At 50.0% G+C, this 19,249-nt stretch overlaps 1 protein-coding gene across 6 annotated transcripts in view; it reads right to left on the bottom strand.

Moving 5' to 3' along the window:
* usp54a (ubiquitin specific peptidase 54a) overlaps positions 1 to 19,249 on the bottom strand; it is a 43,793-nt gene extending 24,544 nt beyond the window's left edge. For 2 of the 6 annotated variants that reach the window (XR_004927582.1, XM_036126176.1), the window contains exons 1-7: positions 11,348 to 11,594; positions 6,714 to 6,960; positions 6,349 to 6,639; positions 1,942 to 2,034; positions 1,728 to 1,862; positions 1,541 to 1,654; positions 1,183 to 1,265 (exon numbers count right to left, since the gene is read on the bottom strand). Coding sequence is in view for 2 of the 6 variants with exons in the window: in XM_036126176.1 (XP_035982069.1) it covers positions 1,183 to 1,265; positions 1,541 to 1,654; positions 1,728 to 1,862; positions 1,942 to 2,034; positions 6,349 to 6,498 (575 nt within the window). In the remaining 4 variants the exon portion in view is untranslated. Of the gene's footprint in view, positions 1 to 1,182; positions 1,266 to 1,540; positions 1,655 to 1,727; positions 1,863 to 1,941; positions 2,035 to 6,348; positions 6,640 to 6,713; positions 6,961 to 11,347; positions 11,601 to 19,165 lie in introns of those variants that run through there. The other 4 variants (XR_004927581.1, XR_004927579.1, XR_004927580.1 and 1 more) reach the window with 4 other exon arrangements.

Below are 19,249 nucleotides of genomic sequence, written 5' to 3'. Positions count from 1 at the left end.
ACAAAGGCCTGTAATGGCTTAGATAACATGCAGACTCAGCAGAAACTGGTTCACTCCTCTGTAACGAGGAGTCGTTAGGGTCGTTAGTGGCTTGGCTTAAAGGAGCGATGTTTGATCACCTGAATGAGGGTGAGAGTTAAGGTGATGATTGGCTGGAATTAATCCTATAGCTGTAATGTAAGTTTTAGAGAACCTAAGGCCTCCTCCTCTGTTGAAGGTCTTTCTCTCTCTTAACGTAGATGGCTTCCTTCACGCCTCTTTCTAACCATCTTCTCTGTCCAACATGTGACCTGCTCAGATCTGCTTCTCCTGTCACCAGGTAGGAACCTCTCTGCTTTTCATAAATATTCACTGGTGAAGATGGAAATGGTTCTTTAAAAATGACCTCCAGTGAGTTTAATTAGAACAACAGAACAACAGAAGATGTCCTTTTTGCCTCTGAGCGGGTTTCATGTAGCTGGACTGGGGACAAAATCGTCTCTTTGGACCGTAAAGGTTGCAGACGGCTGGTTTAACCTGATCCAGACCTTCTGCTGACGTTCTCACTGAGCGCCGTTTATGCCCACTCAGCAGAACCTGGAGGAACGTCTGCAGAACGTCCTGCTGGGATCATGAACAGCCTCAAAGGCGGACCTCCACCTGCTGATCCTCTGAGTCTGGATCTTCTGGCCGGTACTGAACCCTGATGGGTCCGACCCGAACGGAGCGACGTTCTACAGAACCGCAGAAAGAGAACCAGGCCAGAGGAGGAGAACCAGAACCGCAGAGGAGAACCAGGCCAGAGGAGGAGAACCAGGCCAGAGGAGGAGAACCAGGCCAGAGGAAGAGAACCAGGCCAGAGGAGGAGAACCAGGCCAGAGGAGGAGAACCAGAACCGCAGAGGAGAACCAGGCCAGAGGAGGAGAACCAGAACCGCAGAGGAGAACCAGGCCAGAGGAGGAGAACCAGAACCGCAGAGGAGAACCAGGCCAGAGGAGGAGAACCAGAACCGCAGAGGAGAACCAGGCCAGAGGAGGAGAACCAGGCCAGAGGAGGAGAACGGCCCAGGAGCCCGGCGGGTAACAAGCTGAACGTTCTCCTGGGTCCGTCTCTGCTCGTTAGCCGCTGCAGACACACGTCAGCGGTTGCCTAGGCGACCCGGATGCGTTACCTGGCGACGACCCGGGCGGCGCTGTGACTCACCAGAGGGAGGTGGTGGAGATGTAGTGGACCATCTGGATGAAGGGCAGCGGGTCTGAAGACGCTCCACAGCTGCTGCACACACACTGCAGAAACATGCCAGGTCAGAACCCACACAGAACCCACACAGAACCCACACAGAACCCCCCTGGCCCGGTTCTGGTCGTCTACAGAACCCAGAACCGTTTGGACAGAAACGCTTCAGATCGTTGCAGATTCTCAGGTTCAGCCGCCTGTCAGGACGGACCCAGGGCAGCAGAGTCCCACAGGAGTCCCAGCAGAACCGACCCGGAAGCTGCAGCAGCTCTGAACCGGACCGCCTGGTTCCGTCTGGCCGGGTTCTGCTCTCTGAGGAGCTCACCTGCTCAAACAGCGTCATGGCGAACTTCTGGTGAGGGATGCAGTGTCTGGAGGTGCAGATGTCCTCTTTGGTCTCGTCTGCGATGTGGAAGTGGATCCTCATCAGGATGTTCTCCTGAAAGCACACAGAACATCAGCGGGTTCTGGTTCTGGTTCTGGTCCGCGGACGCCCTGCAGGCCAGCCTTACGAAGCACTCGGCGGCGTCGTCCATGATGCCCAGCTGGAAGCGCTGCTCGTCCTGGAAGGTCTTAGCCAGCGCGCTGCGCAGCGCGTCTGACGGCAGAACCTTCTCACTGCTGTACTGGAACTGGCCGAAGATGTTCTGCAGGACAACAGGAGACCAGGGTGAGACAGCGGAACCTGGAACCGGGTCGGCCCGAGACGTAGAACCGGTACCTTACCTTCAGGGCGCAGAAGATGCACGAGTCCTCCATGCACTTATGGGTGGAGAGCTGCCGGAAACTTCGGCGGAAGATGTCCAGGTGCCACAGAACCTGAGAACAGACCAACAGAACCTGAGAACAGACCAACAGAACCTGAGAACAGACCAATAGAACCTGAGAACAGACCAACAGAACCTGAGGAACAGACCAACAGAACCTGAGAACAGACCAATAGAACCTGAGAACAGACCAACAGAACCTGAGGAGAACAGACCAACAGAACCTGAGGAGAACAAACCAACAGAACCTGAGAACAGACCAACAGAACCTGAGAACAAACCCACAGAACCTGAGAACAGACCAACAGAACCTGAGGAGAACAGACCAACAGAACCTGAGGAGAACAAACCAACAGAACCTGAGAACAGACCAACAGAACCTGAGAACAGACCAACAGAACCTGAGAACAGACCAACAGAACCTGAGAACAAACCCACAGAACCTGAGAACAGACCAACAGAACCTGAGGAGAACAAACCCACAGAACCTGAGGAACAGACCAACAGAACCTGAGAACAGACCAACAGAACCTGAGAGCAGACCAACAGAACCTGAGAACAGACCAACAGAACCTGAGAACAGACCAACAGAACCTGAGAACAAACCCACAGAACCTGAGGAGAACAAACCCACAGAACCTGAGAACAGACCAACAGAACCTGAGAACAGACCAACAGAACCTGAGAACAGACCAACAGAACCTGAGGAGAACAGACCCACAGAACCTGAGAACAGACCAACAGAACCTGAGAACAGACCAACAGAACCTGAGGAGAACAAACCCACAGAACCTGAGAACAGACCAACAGAACCTGAGAACAGACCAACAGAACCTGAGGAGAACAAACCCACAGAACCTGAGAACAGACCAACAGAACCTGAGAACAGACCAACAGAACCTGAGAACAAACCCACAGAACCTGAGAACAGACCAACAGAACCTGAGAAGAAACCCACAGAACCTGAGGAGAACAGACCCACAGAACCTGAGAACAGACCAACAGAACCTGAGAACAGACCAACAGAACCTGAGGAGAACAAACCCACAGAACCTGAGAACAGACCAACAGAACCTGAGAACAGACCAACAGAACCTGAGGAGAACAAACCCACAGAACCTGAGAACAGACCAACAGAACCTGAGAACAGACCAACAGAACCTGAGAACAAACCCACAGAACCTGAGAACAGACCAACAGAACCTGAGAAGAAACCCACAGAACCTGAGAACAGACCAACAGAACCTGAGGAGAACAAACCCACAGAACCTGAGGAACAGACCAACAGAACCTGAGAACAGACCAACAGAACCTGAGAGCAGACCAACAGAACCTGAGAACAGACCAACAGAACCTGAGAGCAGACCAACAGAACCTGAGAACAGACCAACAGAACCTGAGGAGAACAAACCAACAGAACCTGAGAACAGACCAACAGAACCTGAGAACAGACCCACAGAACCTGAGGAGAACAGACCCACAGAACCTGAGGAGAACAAACCAACAGAACCTGAGGAGAACAGACCCACAGAACCTGAGGAGAACAAACCCACAGAACCTGAGGAGAACAAACCAACAGAACCTGAGGAGAACAAACCCACAGAATCGGTTCTGAACTGATTCTGATGAACCTCTGACAGCTTTAGATATTTTCTCTGGATCCTAAAAGATCATCCTGCGGCCCGGCTGGGCTCGGTTCTGCTGCATTCGGGCCGTAGGACCGTTGTCAGAGTATCTAGAACCGTGCTGACTAAACTAATCCTGGTTCCTGTCTGTCAGGGTGGAAGGAGAACCTGCAGCGTCTGGTTTTTACCTTTAGACCCAAGTCTCAGAGTCACGGGATATCTAACCGTGAAGGAGAACCGAGTTCTCCTGCCTGGACCAGAACCTCAGATCAAGAACAGGTTCTGGATAATAACGCCTCAGAGATCCAACTGACCTCCACACAGCAGAACGGTTCCTGAGCTGCAGCAGGTCCGGCCGACCCGTTAGAACATTTTATCAGGCGACAAATCCGCATCAGGGGCTCTGGGAGCCAATCAGCTGCTGACCTGAGATCACAACGGACCAATCAGAGCCGAGCACACGGAGAACGAGCAGAACCACAGCTGCAGAACCTGAGCTGCAGAACCAGTGCTGCAGAACCAGTGCTGCAGAACCACAGCTGCAGAACCTGAGCTGCAGAACCTGAGCTGCAGAACCAGAGCTGCAGAACCAGAGCTGCAGAACCTGAGCTGCAGAACCAGAGCTGCAGAACCAGAGCTGCAGAACCTGAGCTGCAGAACCTGAGCTGCAGAACCAGAGCTGCAGAGCCAGAGCTGCAGAACCACAGCTGCAGAACCTGAGCTGCAGACGGAGTGACGGTGTGGGGGGGAATCTTCAGAGGAACCGTCTGAGGTCCGTCTGAGGAGACGCTGGAAGACGGAGCAGGTTCTCCTGATCAGCACGGCTGGAGGAGAACGTCCCAGAGATCCGTTAACGCGGTTCTGATCATTTCTTCTGACGGGCCTCTTGGACCCGGGCTGCCTCTCAGCTTTAAAAAGACTTTTTAAATATTTATCTCAGGGTTTTTAGCAGCTTAGAATAAACAGGCTTCCTGTTCTGATCCGAATCATTCGATGCGTCTTTGAAAGAACAAAAGTCTGAATGGGAGAACCTCAGAGAACCTGCAGCGGTTCTCCTGGTTCTGTTCCCTGTGTAGCACAGAGAGGTCAGGGCTTTAAAGAGGCTGCTATCTCCAGCTCCACCACTAGATGTCAGCACCTGCTGTCCTGCACCTCCACGGCAAACCAGAACCGACCAGAACCGGTCCTGGGTCCGATCCGCTTCAGAGTTCTGGTCTTTATTTGATGCCAGCGCCAGAATAGAACCTGATCTGGACCTTAAAAGGTTTGTTGGTGCTGGAACTAAACGGGTCAGAAATCCTTCCTGCCATAAAAAGGTTCTGATCCGGCTGATTTAAATGATTAAGTTCTGATGTGTCTGGATGAACCGGGTCCATTTAGAGCTGGTTAAATTGTTCTGATCTCATCCTGACACCGGACAGAACCGCCGACGGGCAGAACAGGAACAGAACCACAGGGGGACAGCAGGAGCAGCTCCGTTTGTTCCTCCTTCCTGCCCCCCCACCGGGTCCAATATGTCACTGCGTCGGTACCGGACCTTCTGCTCACGTCTCCGCGGGTCGCCGGCTCTCAGCGCCGACGAACAGAACCAGTCAGTGGAAATGATCCAGGGTGCGGCAGAGCGGCGCCGGTTCTCCTATCCGGGCCGGAGAGGAGAACCGGCGCCGCTCTGATGTCTGACTCTCAGCTGCTTCTTCCTCTTCGTTGGTTCTGGTCTGACGGCTCGGTTCCATCACCTTGTTCTGACGGGTCCGGACGGAACCGCGGGAGCTGCAGAGCAGTCAGAACCAGCTGTTTAATCCTGAGTGACTGGCCCGTGAGGAGGCCCGTTTCCAGCGGAGCAGGAAGGAACCGGACCTTTCATGGCGCCGGTGCTGTGAAAGGTTCTGGTCGGGATGCAACAAGTTCCTCTGAACCAAACATGACCTAACCCAGTCAGCAGAACCGAGCCCAGAGAACCTCCTGGTTCTGTGAGCTCCGGTTCTGTTGAGTCCTGAAAACCCAGCAGCCGTGAGTTTAAACCTCCTCTGTGGTTCTGAACCGGTTTGGACCTCCTGGAGATTCAGGCGACCCGTTAATGAAGGAACCCGTCTGGTGGGTTTATCTCTAATTAACTTAAACCATCACTAATGTCTAATTACCTCTAATTTCAAAATTTCTTTAATTATTTCTAATATCTAAATACCTCTAATATTTAGTTATCTGTAATTATCTTTATATAATTTCTAAATATTATCTGTAATTATCTGTAATTATCTTTATTATCTCTAATTATCTCTAATTATTGTCTCTGATAATCTTTAATTATCTGTATTATCTCTAATTATCTCAAATTAATCATCTCTAATCTCTAATTATTATCCCTATTCATCTTTAATTATCTTTATTATCTCTAATTAATTATCTCTGATCTCTAATCATCTCTAATTATTATCTAATTATTATCTCTAATTATCCGTAATTAACTATCTCTAATCTCTAACTACCTTAAATCCCCTAAATGTTACATAATAATCCAGAATCTCGTCTATTTTGTTTTATCTTTAATTATTTTCCTCGTTTAAATAATTTTATAAAATTCAGGATTATAATCCCGCCCAGAGGCCATAACTATTCATACCCCTGGCAGCCAGGTACGTACTGGTACCGGCCCGTAGAACCAGAACCAGGCCCGGACCCGGGGGTCTGGGCCTGGTTCTGGTTCCAGGTAAAGTCGGTTCTGACTGCAGCGGTTCTGGTACCTGCAGGGCGCTGTTCAGGAAGCAGCTGTTCTGACCCGGTTCGTTGCTCAGCCCTTTGCTGGCGGTGATGGAGGTCATGGTGGGCGGCGCCAGGACTCCCTGTGTCCCTCCGCCGCCGCCCGACGCAAAGTAGTTCCTCTTCCAGGACATGCTGCGCCCCTCTGGGATCAACCTTCTGGTTCTCCAGAACCGGCGGTCCGAGGATCCATCTCCTCCAGACCAGAGGACCCAGGCAGAGGTGAGACAGGAGGAGAACCGTTTGGACCTGGGAGGGAGGAGAACCGTTTGGACCTGAGAGGGAGGAGAACCAGCTTTACTGCAGAACCCCCACATTAAATCCACAAACTGCTGCTGCTGCTTCTTACCTGGTCTCAAAGGTTCTGGTCCAAACGACCGAGCGGCGCCGCAGGGAAGGAAACCCGGTCCAGGTGGTTCACCTCACATCTCGGGTCGGTTCCGTCCACGTTCCTGTGAAGCTTGGAGGAACGTCTTCAGTCCTCTCCTTCCCAGAACCCCCAGATCCGAGCTTTTACCGGACCGACCCGGCGGCTCAGACCGGATCGGATCTCACGGTCACACAGGTCAGAGGTCAGCGGAGGGATCAGAACCGGCCTGCAGGAGGAGAACCAAGAACAGTGAGCTGCCAGAGGAACCCGGCGGAACCGCTCATCCCTCTGGGATTACAGGCACTGTCCACATGTCATCTAAGGCCCGGTTCTACAGCCGGATCCCAGCAGGGACAGTCTGACAGGCAGAACCAGAACCAGAACCACATCTTTAAGATCGGATCAGAACTTCTAACGAGGCCAGACAACAGGAACCAGACACAAACAGCAGAGTCTGAGTTTAATTAGAGTCCGACTCGCTGAGGCAGCAGAACCCAAAGGTTCTGGTCCCGGTAATGACAGAGGAGGCGGTTCGGGTCGGCAAACCCGACATTACTGGGAAGTACCAGGACCGGTAATAACCGGACCGCCTGAGATAATTCCAGGCTGGAGCAGACGCTGCGTCACTGCAGGCAGCGTCAGAACCGACAGGCCCGGTTCCCTGAGCGGGTCGACCCGTTTCTGCACAAACAGATAAAAGCTTCATTCAAGTCTGATTCAAACTTTACATTCAATTAAAATCTGTGATAAAGATCCAGAACCTTCCCTGGACCACCAGAACCAGAACTACAGGTTCTAGCAGCAGAACCAGACGAGTTCTGGTGGGGATTCAGGGAAACGGCGCCACTAGGAGCCGTTTCTCAGAACCTCTGAGTCTCAGGAATTAGACGGATTAAGGAGCCGGGCGGCGCCGAGGGATCACTCCAGGGAGCGCTTGTTTACCACACCAGGAGTCACAGGACCCACCCGCCCTCAGACACGCCGCCTGCTCAGTCCCCCCTGGGTCTGGACCCGACCCAGAGGCAGGAGCGGTTCTGGTCAGCAGGAGGCGGTTCTGTTCAGCAGGAGCGGTTCTGGTCAGCAGGTTCTGGTCAGCAGGTTCTGGTCAGCAGGAGGCGCTGATGAGGGCCTCCCCCGTCTCTGGGAGGCAGAGGAGGTACCGTGGAGGTCAGAGCAGGAGGTCAGGCCGGATTAGCCTGATCAGACGCCAGGATTACAGCGTCTGTGGCTCTGGGCTCACGTGGTTCATTCCTGGAGGCCAGTCTGGGCTTCAGAACCGTTCTGGTTCTGGTTCTGGTCCGGTAGCTGCAGCCGGGCCTGCAGCCTGGTTCCCTGTTCCTGCAGATTTATCTTCATTTAGCTTCATCTTTTCTACCCAAAGCAGCCAAAACCCCACCGTGGTTCCAGCTTCCTGTCTGAAAGGTTCCCACAGCGCCGCCTGCAGTCGGGTTTTCCTCCACATCACTTCCTGTCGCTGCAGGAAGAGCTGCTAAGGTCCCGGGTTTGAATCCCAGGCTGACCTCTCTCTGCATGTTCTCCCTGTGCATGTGTGGGTTCTCTCTGGGTACTCCAGGTTCCCCCTACAGTCCAGAACCGTGGCTGTTAGGGGGACCGGTCTGTGAGGCGGTGTAATACCTCTGCCACGCCAGTGAGTGGCGCTGTAACGCTGCCGCGGGGGAAAGAGAAGGAGAAACAAAAAGAACCGTTTCTGTGAACCGACGACCAGGAGAACCACAGAACCGCAGTAAAGGAGCAGAACGTGTAAAATCCCTGAGAGACGGAACGTTGAACCAGAACCAGAACTCTGAGGTCCGCTGGGTTAGCTAGAGAGGCAACATGCTAACGGTTAGCTAGCTCCTGAGACGGGTCCAGATGGAGCATGGACACCAGAACCGCCGACCCGGAGGGAAAAGCGGGTCTGGATGACGGACGTTGCAGGAATGATTAGAACATTAAATCATGTTTAGTGTTTTTATCTGAACCCAGACTGGAAAATGACTAAATATAGTTAAATAAATAATAAATAAATAAAAACTGAGGAGGTTCTGCAACTGAAACCTCTGGTGAATCTGTCGGCTCTGGGTCACATGGTTCAGCCGGGTCAGAACAGAACCAGAACAGAACCAGAACAGAACCTCACTGGGTCACATGGTCCAGCCGGGTCAGAACAGAACCAGAACAGAACCTCACTGCGTCACATGGTCCAGCCGGGTCAGAACAGAACCAGAACAGAACCTCACTGGGTCACATGGTCCAGCCGGGTCAGAACAGAACCAGAACAGAACCTCACTGGGTCACATGGTCCAGCCGGGTCAGAACAGAACCAGAACAGAACCTCACTGGGTCACATGGTTCAGCCGGGTCAGAACAGAACCAGAACAGAACCTCACTGGGTCACATGGTCCAGCCGGGTCAGAACCTCACTGGGTCACATGGTTCAGCCGGGTCAGAACAGAACCTCACTGGGTCACATGGTCCAGCCGGGTCAGAACCTCGCTGGGTCATATGGGTCGCTGAGTCGGACCGTATAAACAGAGCAGGAAGAATTGTTCTGATCCAATCAGAAACTTCTGACCACTGAAGATTTGGACCTCTCATCAGAACCTGAACACCCTGAGATTATTTTAATATCACAACACAAACCAACATTTCACCAGAACCGGGTCAGAACACGAGTCACAACCAGGTCCAGTCAGAACCAGAACCAGGTCCTCAGTCCTTCAGAACATCCGAGCTTGGAACCAGAACCTCTAAAGCATCCAATGTTCTGAAACGGGTCGGCCGGTAGAACCCCAGCAGAAGGTTCTGTCTGAGGTTCTGTGGGTCCAGTCCTCCTCTCATGGGTCAGGAACAAGTTCCTCTGAAGACAACCTGGAAGGATCTAGAACGTTCAGAACCCAAAAGAATCAGAACCCAAGTTCTGGTCCCACCCAGGAGCCCCTCCCGCCTCGGACCCCATCAGAACCTTTCCAACAGGTCCAGATGAGTATCAGCACCAAGCAGAACCTCCCTGACCCGGCTGAACCGGACCTGACGGTCCGGTTCTTCCCTCCACCAGCAGTTTGCTCAAGGGCACGTGTTCAGGTGCAAGTCCAGAACCCCTGATCCGGTCATCGGGCTTTCTGGGCTTTTCCAGAACCGCTCTTTGGACCTCAGCCGGTTCTGGTAACGGACTTCTAAAACCGGACCCAAGCGACTCGGATCAGCAGCAGCAGGTGTTTCAGAGGAAGAACCCTGAACCGGGTCAGCAGCAAAGCCCGGCAGAGGCGGTACCATGGGTTCTGTTCAGCTCAGAACCCTCTGGTTCTGATCCAAACCCAGGAGCTGCTTAAACTGACAGAACAGCTCAGTAAGCAGTAGCTGGGTCACAGCTTCACGTCTCCAGAACCGTTCACGGTCCAGGTTCTACGGCCCGGTTTAAACCGACCCAAACTCAACGGAACCATGTTGGGTTCTCCTAAAGGTGAGAATTAGACCGACCAATCAGCTGGACCAGAACCACCAGAACCAAAGTCCACTCCTCTGTGTGTAATTGGGCCGACGGTTCTGATCCAGTCAGAACTAATAACTGTTTCAGAGTGGAGAACCTGGAGGAGGTTCTGCTTGTGGTTTCAGAGATTCTGGACGGTTCTGTTAATTCTGAGGACTGGACCGGCAGAACAGTCAGCGGTACCGGACCCGCTTTGCCTTTTCATTTCAGAACAGAACCGTGTTCTGATTTCCAGAACCTCAGCAGCCGGACCCATTTCAAAGTTCTTCACCTTAAATCTAGTCACTGGTTATTCTCAGGGTCAGAACATCTGGACCGGTACCACCAGAACCAGGAGCTCAGCGCTGCTGCAGCAGTTTTGGGTCCAAAGCTTCTGAGGAAGTTTGAGTTTGTTTCCATGGAGTCTGGAGAAGTTCTCCTCTCTGAGGAACAGCACCAACAATCAGCTGGAGGGGTTCTGGGACCAAGAATGAAGGTTCTGGATAAATCCTGCTGGTCCGGTTCGGCAGAACTCTGGTTCTGGGTCTCTTTGCTCGGGTTCCATTAAAGTTCTGCTCGTTGTTCTGATAGAACAAAGAAACGAAACGCAGACCCAGAGTTTCTGGGGGAACAAACCCGGCGTCCCGGCGGACTGATGTGGACCAGGAACTTTGTTCCGGTGGCACCAGAACCAGAACCAGAACCACATCCGAGTCAGAACTGCCCCTCATGTCCTTCCCGGGGGGAAAACATCCGGAACCGGGAGTTCATAAAACCCACGAACCCACGCCGAGGATCCTTCCTGAACCGGAACCATCCACATCCCACCGGAACGAACCCCGAACCGAACCCACGGTGAGCAGAACCGGCAGAACCGCCGTGGTTTTCCAGCCGGAGTCCGGAGCTGGAAGCATGACATCACTTCCAGAGAACTTCCCGGAACAAAGAACCCGGAGCGGCCAGCGGCGAACCCGACCGGAACCGGGTCCGCTCCGGAGGCCGGAGACAGGCCGAACCGGGCAGAACCGTCAGCCGCAGAACCGGAACCGACTGCGGAGCAGCGGCTGCTCCGTGTTAAAGCATCGCAGCAAGCAGACGAACCCGGTCAGAACCAGAACCACCGAGGTTCGGCAGAGCAGCTCACCTTGGCTGGACGAGCAGAACCTTCACCGGGTCTGGATCTGTGGCCCCTCGGAACCGGACAGCGGAGTCTGGACCCGGACGGGACGGAGCCGGAGCGGCGGTATTGTGTGGAGCGGAGGGGGCGGGGCTACTACCTGCAGCGCGGGGCCGAGCGCAGGCGCGTGCACGGCCGGGAGCGCGCTGGTCTGTGCGCGTGAAGGGGCAGAGGGCTGCTGGTCCCGCTGGTTCCGGTTCTGGGGCTGATTTAGCTGGGCGGGTCCAGTTATAGTTTCCTTAATTTGTTTAACAGAAAAAAGTCCCGCTGTGGATTCATTAAAGATAATAAAACTAATCTAGAATAAATAAAACTAAATAAATCCATATAAAACTAAATTAAACATAAAACTCCATATAAATATTAAATTAAACTAATTTAAAATAAATAAAACCAAATAAAACGAAATAAATCCAAGTAAAACTTAATGAAACTAAATTTAAATTCTAATAAATAAAACCACCCGAAACTAAATAAAACTACATTAAAATAAATAAAACATAATTAACATAAATAAAGATAAAACTTAGCACAACATTTTAATAAATTCAAATAAATAAAACCAAATAAAACGAATTAAAACTCAATATAAACTAATAAAATTCAATACAACTCAATAAAACTAAATTAGAATTAATAAAACGAAATAAAAAGTATTAAAAACCCAAAAAAACAAAATTAAATTTAATAAAACGAAATTAAAACAAATAAAACTCAATAAAACCACATAACATGTTCTTCAGGAAGTCCGGCTCTACATTATTATTATTATTATTATTATTATTATTATTATTATTAATATTATTATTATTATTATTATTACTGCAACTAAACTTCTCTGAATAAAGTTGATTATAGGAGGATAAAAATGGGCAAAATCTGAAAACATTTCAATCTTTTAAAAAACAAAGTTTATGAAATGGGAGGTGGAGGTCTGCATCCTAAAGAGGCCTCAAAGGTTGCCGGTTTGAAACTCTGGGCCCCTGACTCTGACCCCCCCCCCCCCCCCCCCCCCTGCACCGCTCAGTGGGGGACGAGTTTAACCCAGAAAAACATTTATTTCTCTGAGAAGAATAGAATTTAAATTTATCACCTTTTTCTCTTGCATCTATCCACCTTTTTATTTACCTAAACTTGTTAATTTGTTGTATTTATTTAAATAAATATAATTTTACAGAGAAGGAAAATAGTAATATAACCACATTCAAAGATTATAAAACAATAATATTATAAATAACTTGGTAACTTTAAGGTAATAAACTCAATAAATCCAGATATAAATATAAACGGCGTCCAGCAGCTGCTCTCTGCTCTGCGGTCCGATGCTCGGCGCCGGCTGACCAATGGGCTTCCTCTCTGACTCAGCGGCAGGTTCTGAACCCTGACCCGGTCCATCGGGTCGGCGGTTCCAGCTGTGAGCTGACCGAGCAGCTCTGCTGTGGGTCAGCAGCTGCATCGATCCGCTCATCGATCGCGTTAGAAGCGTGTGAGCATCGATCCGTGGCAGCCTGGTTCTGCCGGAGCGGCTGAGGACACACCAGCCCCGCTGACCCGTTGGTTCTGATCCGAACCGGTGTGACCGGACCATGCAGACAGAACACTGCAGTGCTGCTGCAGCCGGAGGAAAGACCTGCAGCAGCAGCATGGGTTTGGCCTGTCTCTGAGTTCTGGCCCGTTTGTTCTGGTTCTGATGGTTTGTGTCGGGTTTCTGAGAGGTCCAGTCAGTATGTTGTTTAAGCTCAGCTGTTCTGGTACTGAAGGCAAATGGACCGCATCGTAAAAATGAAGCCAGTCACTGTAAAACAACCAGCAGCTGTTTGCTGACGACGGATCAGAACCGATTTCATCTCCTTCTGCGACACCCAGGCCCAAAGTGTGTGAGCAGAACCGTACAGAACCCGAGTTAAAGCTGGACAGAACCGCTGAGCTCGGCTGTGAGTCTGTTTAATGAAACAGAAGCGGCTGCAGCTCGGCTCCGTCTGGGTGGAGATCTCATCTGGACCGCAGCAGAACCGCAGCAGAACCTCAAACATTCCTCTGCTGCAGAATGCGCCGCCTGGCTTCTATTAAACCGGGCCCAAACCGGGTCCAACTGGATCAGACGACGCCGAGGCTCCTCACTGAAACCCACGTTCTGCTCATAAAGCGTCTGTGTGCTTGGAAAACAAAGGTTTGTTAAAGTGGGACCGGTTCTGGTGTGAATCGGACCCTGAAGCAGCTTTCGGGTCAGAACAGGAGGTCAGGATGACGGTTCTCAGGCAGGAAGGAGTTCTGCTGCCTCCTGGTTCTGAAAGTAAAAACATGATTTATGTATCCTGACCCGACAGGTTCTGCTTAAATGGACCTTTTGACCAACCGGGCCAGTAAACGGTACCGAACCCTGACTCAGAGGTTCTGCAGCTCTGGGTCCAACTCTTCTGCCACAGCGGATCACAGATCAGCTTCAGGAAACATCGACCCAGAACCAGAACCACAGACGGGCCTGGAGCCACGTGTGTTCCTGCTGTGGAAAGTGTCGCGCCTGTTTTCCGGCTCCGGGCGGGTCCGGTCCGGTCCGGGGCAACAGAACTTTCTGATGGAGCTTATCGGCGCTGCTGCAGCTGCAGCTCGACCCGGCAGGAAGCCAAACGGGCCCCAGAGGTTCTGGTTCCTCCTCAGATGTTAATCTGGATCAGCAGGGAGCTGCCTGTCCAATATGGCGGCGCTGCGCTGCAGTCAGGAGGAAACAGAGCGGCCAGAACCAGCGCTGGTTCTGAAGGTCCAGAAGGTCCAAACGCCGTCTTTCCTCCTCCGGGTTCAGTTTAGGTCGCCGTTCCTCCTCAGATGTTTCACCTCAACGCTGTCCTGAAGGTTTCAGGTCAGAGGAAGAACCTGAGAGTCGTCAGGATTTATTATTCTTCCGTTTTACAGTTTTCCTCTGAAGAAAATATGATTTTATATTTAAATGAATTTTAAAAGGTTTAATTTGTCATTTTGATAAAGAGAAAAATTTATCAACTTCTAAGGCTTTTTGTTTTATCTTTAGTTTTCGGTGACAGTTTAGGGGCTAGGCATTGGTCCTGTAACTGACGGGTTGCCGGTTCAAATCCCTGCTCCAGCCAGCTCAGTCATGGTGTCTTTGGGCAAGGCACTTCACCTGCCTTACCTGCCGGCGTTGGTCAGGTGGCCGCCCTGGTTCTGTCAGTCTGCAGGACTTCTACCATTTATAACCAGTAAAGTTAGGAAAACTGACAGAGGCCTGTTAATAATTTTAGTTATTTCACTTCTTTTGATCTGCTCTTGAGTTAAAGTGTATTTAAAGTTTTTATGTAACACTCTAATCTCTTTAAATCATCTTTATAACCTTCTCCTTTCTAGCGTTGCAGACAGAATCCAGTCCAGAACCTTTAATCTTCATGTCTTTTGTTGGACGGCAGACAGCTGGACAAACTCGTTGGCGTTTATGTCCCTTTAAAAAGCTGATTACTGTCAGAACGCGTTAATGAGACGTCCCCCCCCCCCCCCCCCCCCCCCCCCTCGCTCCGTCTCGCTGCACAAAGAGCTCGGCCAAATGAGACTGAGGACAAAAAGCTGAAAAAAAAAATCAAACACAAAGAGTTTTCTGAGACGAACTGTGTCGATGTGCCACTCATTACGAGGTTCGCTGGAGGATGGAGGTCCAGTAGGAACAGGGTTTTCACTGCGTTCTGAGTCTAAAAGGTTAGAATCTCAGAGTCAAGCTGTGTAATGTCCAGTCTGCCCTGATGGTGGCGCTGTTTCCCCCCACAGAGCTGAAGTCTGTGAGTCTGACCTCAGCTCAGGATCCAGAATGAGTCGATTTTGTAATCAGCAGCCAGGCTAACTCCTGTTAGCATTACGAACTAACAAGGTAACTAACTAACCGCTAGCTAAAACTCCTTGACCCAAACCGACCTGGGGAGATTCCACTCCTCAGGAACGGCTCTGCTGGCGGTGATAGGATCCCTAAAACCAGCCAGAGGGACAGTCTGGTCCTCAGTAGATCCTCTGATGGCTTCTCACACCACATCTATGCTGATGGCACCCAGCTCTGTCTGTCATTTCCACCTGACGACCGCCCGGCCTCTAAACCATCTCTATTTGTGTCTGGACTGTGGGTCCAGACACAAATGGAGAGAAGAGAGAAATAACTGCTTATTCCTGCTGCTAGCACCACTAAAGCAGTAGTACAAGGCAGCCATATCTCAGATTTTCTACGGACTAGTGTAACGTACACCTTCAGTGACGTTCCGACATCGTACATGCATCATAATCCCCGGCTGGACTCAATCCCATCACTAGTCATGGTCGACCAGTTGAACAGCTCGGTTCTTTCAAATATCTCAGGTTCACCAGAGATGAGATGACTATCAGTGAACATGTCACAAACACACGAGAATCCATCTTGTACTGCTCCGGCTGCAACTGCTTGGGTCCAAACCAATAACGGTTCTGGCCAATCAGGGTGTAGTATTGTGGTTTAAGGCGGGACATACTGGCTGTGAAAAAAGCAAGAGCTGCTCACATCTGATTGGTCAGAATCCACGATTTCTTCTCTGACAGAACAGCAAGAAGTGTCTTAACCAGCATTAGTTGTAGTTTCTCATGGCACCTGTGGCTTATGTCTTGATTTGATACCGTGATTGGCTAAAACCAGCCTTTGGTAGGCGGGCACTCGGTGTCGCTTCGCCCAATCAGCTCAGAGAGTTCTGCTGAATGTTTCTCCTTTCGCTGAACCGGACCGATGGGAGCAGAACCGGATCGATAATGAGCAGAACGGACAGAGCTACCATCATCAATCTGGGTGGCAGGTTAACTTTAGTCAGAGTTCCTGAGTAAAGCTGGTTCTACTCCCCAGGATTCCAAAGTTCTGGATTTTACCGTGAAGAAAAACTCATCTGGACCTTCCCTGATGTTGGAGTAAGGTTTAACGTTTCTGCCATCAGGCAGTGCCTGGAGCATCCAACAGTCTGAACAGTGTGAGAAGGTCAGCGCACAACGGGTCAAGCCAGAACTTTGGGCCTGTGGACCAGCAGAACTCAAGTTCTTCTGCCTCCCCAGTAAAGATAAGATAAGACAGTCTATATTGATCTCACATTGGAGAAATTTGTTTATTCAGTGGAACTGAATAAACAAATTTATTGAGTTCTGCTTTTTGGAGCAAAGACGATGAGAGTTTAACAGGAATAAGTTAAACAATAATAGTTTAAAATATTTCTATTCAAAGGCTCTGAGGTGGAAAACTTTAAATGTTCTGAGCAAATAAAAAACGTTCTCATGTGTCGCCTCTAATTTAGCTTTAGACCCAATCCTGACCTCAGAACCAGGATCGGATCTAACTGGATCTCATCTCCTGGTTGATCATTTAGATTTTATTCATTATTTCTGACTCAGTTATTGTTCTAATTCTAGTTTTAGCATAAAAAGCTGCTGGCAACATGTTTCCATCGGTTTTAGTCGGCTAGATTAAAACCGGCTGTTTTAAAGGGAGTTTGGTTCTGGTTTAAAGCTGCTGGGTTTGGACCAGTACCGCAGGTTCCTCGATAAGCTTTGGTTCCGTCCAGCTTTCTGTCTCTTCACCAGCAGAACCGTGAAAGGTTCTGCTGGTGAAGAGGAACCGCCGAGTCAACAGAAAATCATTTAAAGGTGACTCATAAAAACACGTTTGGTTGAACCAGCTGAACATTAAACATCCTGTCAGGTGACACACACACACACACACACACACACACACACACACACACACACACACACACACACACACTCACACACACTCACACACACACGCACACACACACACACACACACACACACACACACACACACACACACACACACACACACACACACACACACACACACACACACACACACACACAGGTGTGTTACCTGCATGACATCATCACCATCATCCCCTATCAGATCCCAGCTGTTTACTCTTGCAGTCATGTGACGGCTTCCCACACAGAACCGTGACTATCTGCTCTCAGACGCTCAGTTCTGGCTTCGGTTCTGACGCCTCCTGGCCCGGTTGGACCTCAGAACCACCAGAGGTCCAGTAAAGTTCTACCACCTCAGCGTTCAACAACCAGAACCCAGCGTAGAAAAATGAAAAGGCTTCAAGTTTACGTTGTAATGTTCCACTTCATGTTCCACCCTGATCCGAAGGGTTCTGTTAGGGCCCAGATCCGTTAGAACCCGGCTGACCCGCCGCCTGCTCCTGTTTCCATGAGGGTGAAGGAAGTTCTCCTGAAGGTTTACAGTCATCAGATGACTTCAGGCAGAACCACCTGCTCCCTAAACGTCGGTACCGACCCGAATCGCCTTAAAGCGGCGTCCTGCCAGAACATCAGGTCCTGCTCCAGGAGAACGCTCTGAAGATCTAGATGGTGAAACCCGCGTGTCCTGCAGACGTCCAGAACCATTTACATCAGAGAGCAGGGAGTTAAGGATGGACCGGATCCAGAACTGGTTCCCGATGATTTTCTAATCTGCTGGAACCAGACCGGTCCTGATGTCTGGATCAGAACCCGCTCTGGTTCCCCTCCTGCTTATCTGCTGCTTTGGTTCTAAAACCTTCTCAGCTCCATGTTTCCTCTCTTTGATATTAAACATGTTGATTCAGTGTTTCAGGATCTTTACAGGTGAGAACATCCATGTTTGGGTTTTAATGAGAACGATCAACCAGCAGCAACATCTGGACTAACCGGAGCCAACAGCTGGTCCAGAACTTCCAGCAGCTGGTCCAGAACTTCCAGCAGCTGGTCCAGAACTTCCAGCAGCTGGTCCAGAACTTCCAACAGCTGGTCCAGAACTTCCAGCAGCACCACATTTAATTTTCTCCGTTATGGTAACGATCAGAGAACTCGTTAATTATGAAACTGCGTTTGATAAGGAAACTGCTTGTGGGGCTGGACGACATAGAAAAAAAGCATATTGATAAAATAGATCATATTGATTGATATCAATAATTATCAACAAATTCAAAACATATATTTAAAGTGCAGCCCTGATCATTTATCCTGTTGCTTAGCAACCTGTTTTTAGATAAAGAACACAAACACTGAATTCAAACTTGATTCAACCAACTTTTTACCAAAACTGAAAGTTTTTGAAGACAAAAGAAGAACGCGCGCTCTCTGAACCCGTTAAAGTGGAGCATCCTGGGTCTGCACTGTGATTGGCTGGGAGAATGTAATGATGTAATATTAACCTACATGATTGGCTACAATGCAAAAGGAAGGAAAACTGTTATTCTATTTAACTTTGTATTTACCCTTTTTTTCTATTATCGATGTATGTCTATTATATATATATATATATATATATATATATATATATATATAGTTATTGAATTATCGTCCAGCCCTAGTGCCGACCAAAGGTTCTGGGCTCCATGAGGAACCAGAAGCTGACAGGAGCTAAAACTTTATTCAGCTTTAAGGCGCTGCAGGAATTAAAACTCTACTGAGTCTGTAGAAATAAAGGTTTAATCTGGATATTACATCACATTTAGCTACTTTACTGTTAAATGGGAATTAAAATGTTGATAAATTAAACATCAGGTGTCAGAGAGAGAAATCTAACCTGATGACTATAATCCATCACCAGCAGGTGGTGGAACATCTCAGAGGTTCTGGTCCAGTCACAGCTGGACCTCCAGGTTCGGTTCCTGATCTCCTGGTTAACAGGTTTAGATGTTGGAGCTCAGACCTGGAGGCCCAGATCGACCCTCTGGAGGAGCAGAAAGGCCTCAGATCTGCTCCTGCTCCCTGGTCTCCTGCTCACCTTCACACCCTGCAGCTCCCTGCAGCAGCTCTGCTCCTCCTGCTGGGCCTCCTTCCTCCTCCTCCTCCTCCTCCCTGCAGCCGT

This window comes from Fundulus heteroclitus, chromosome 22 (assembly GCF_011125445.2).
Source record: "Fundulus heteroclitus isolate FHET01 chromosome 22, MU-UCD_Fhet_4.1, whole genome shotgun sequence".
In the NCBI taxonomy this organism is placed as follows: Eukaryota; Metazoa; Chordata; class Actinopteri; order Cyprinodontiformes; family Fundulidae; genus Fundulus; species Fundulus heteroclitus.
The sequence above is the reverse complement of the archived record's forward strand: the minus strand, read 5'-3'. Positions and strand labels throughout refer to the sequence as shown.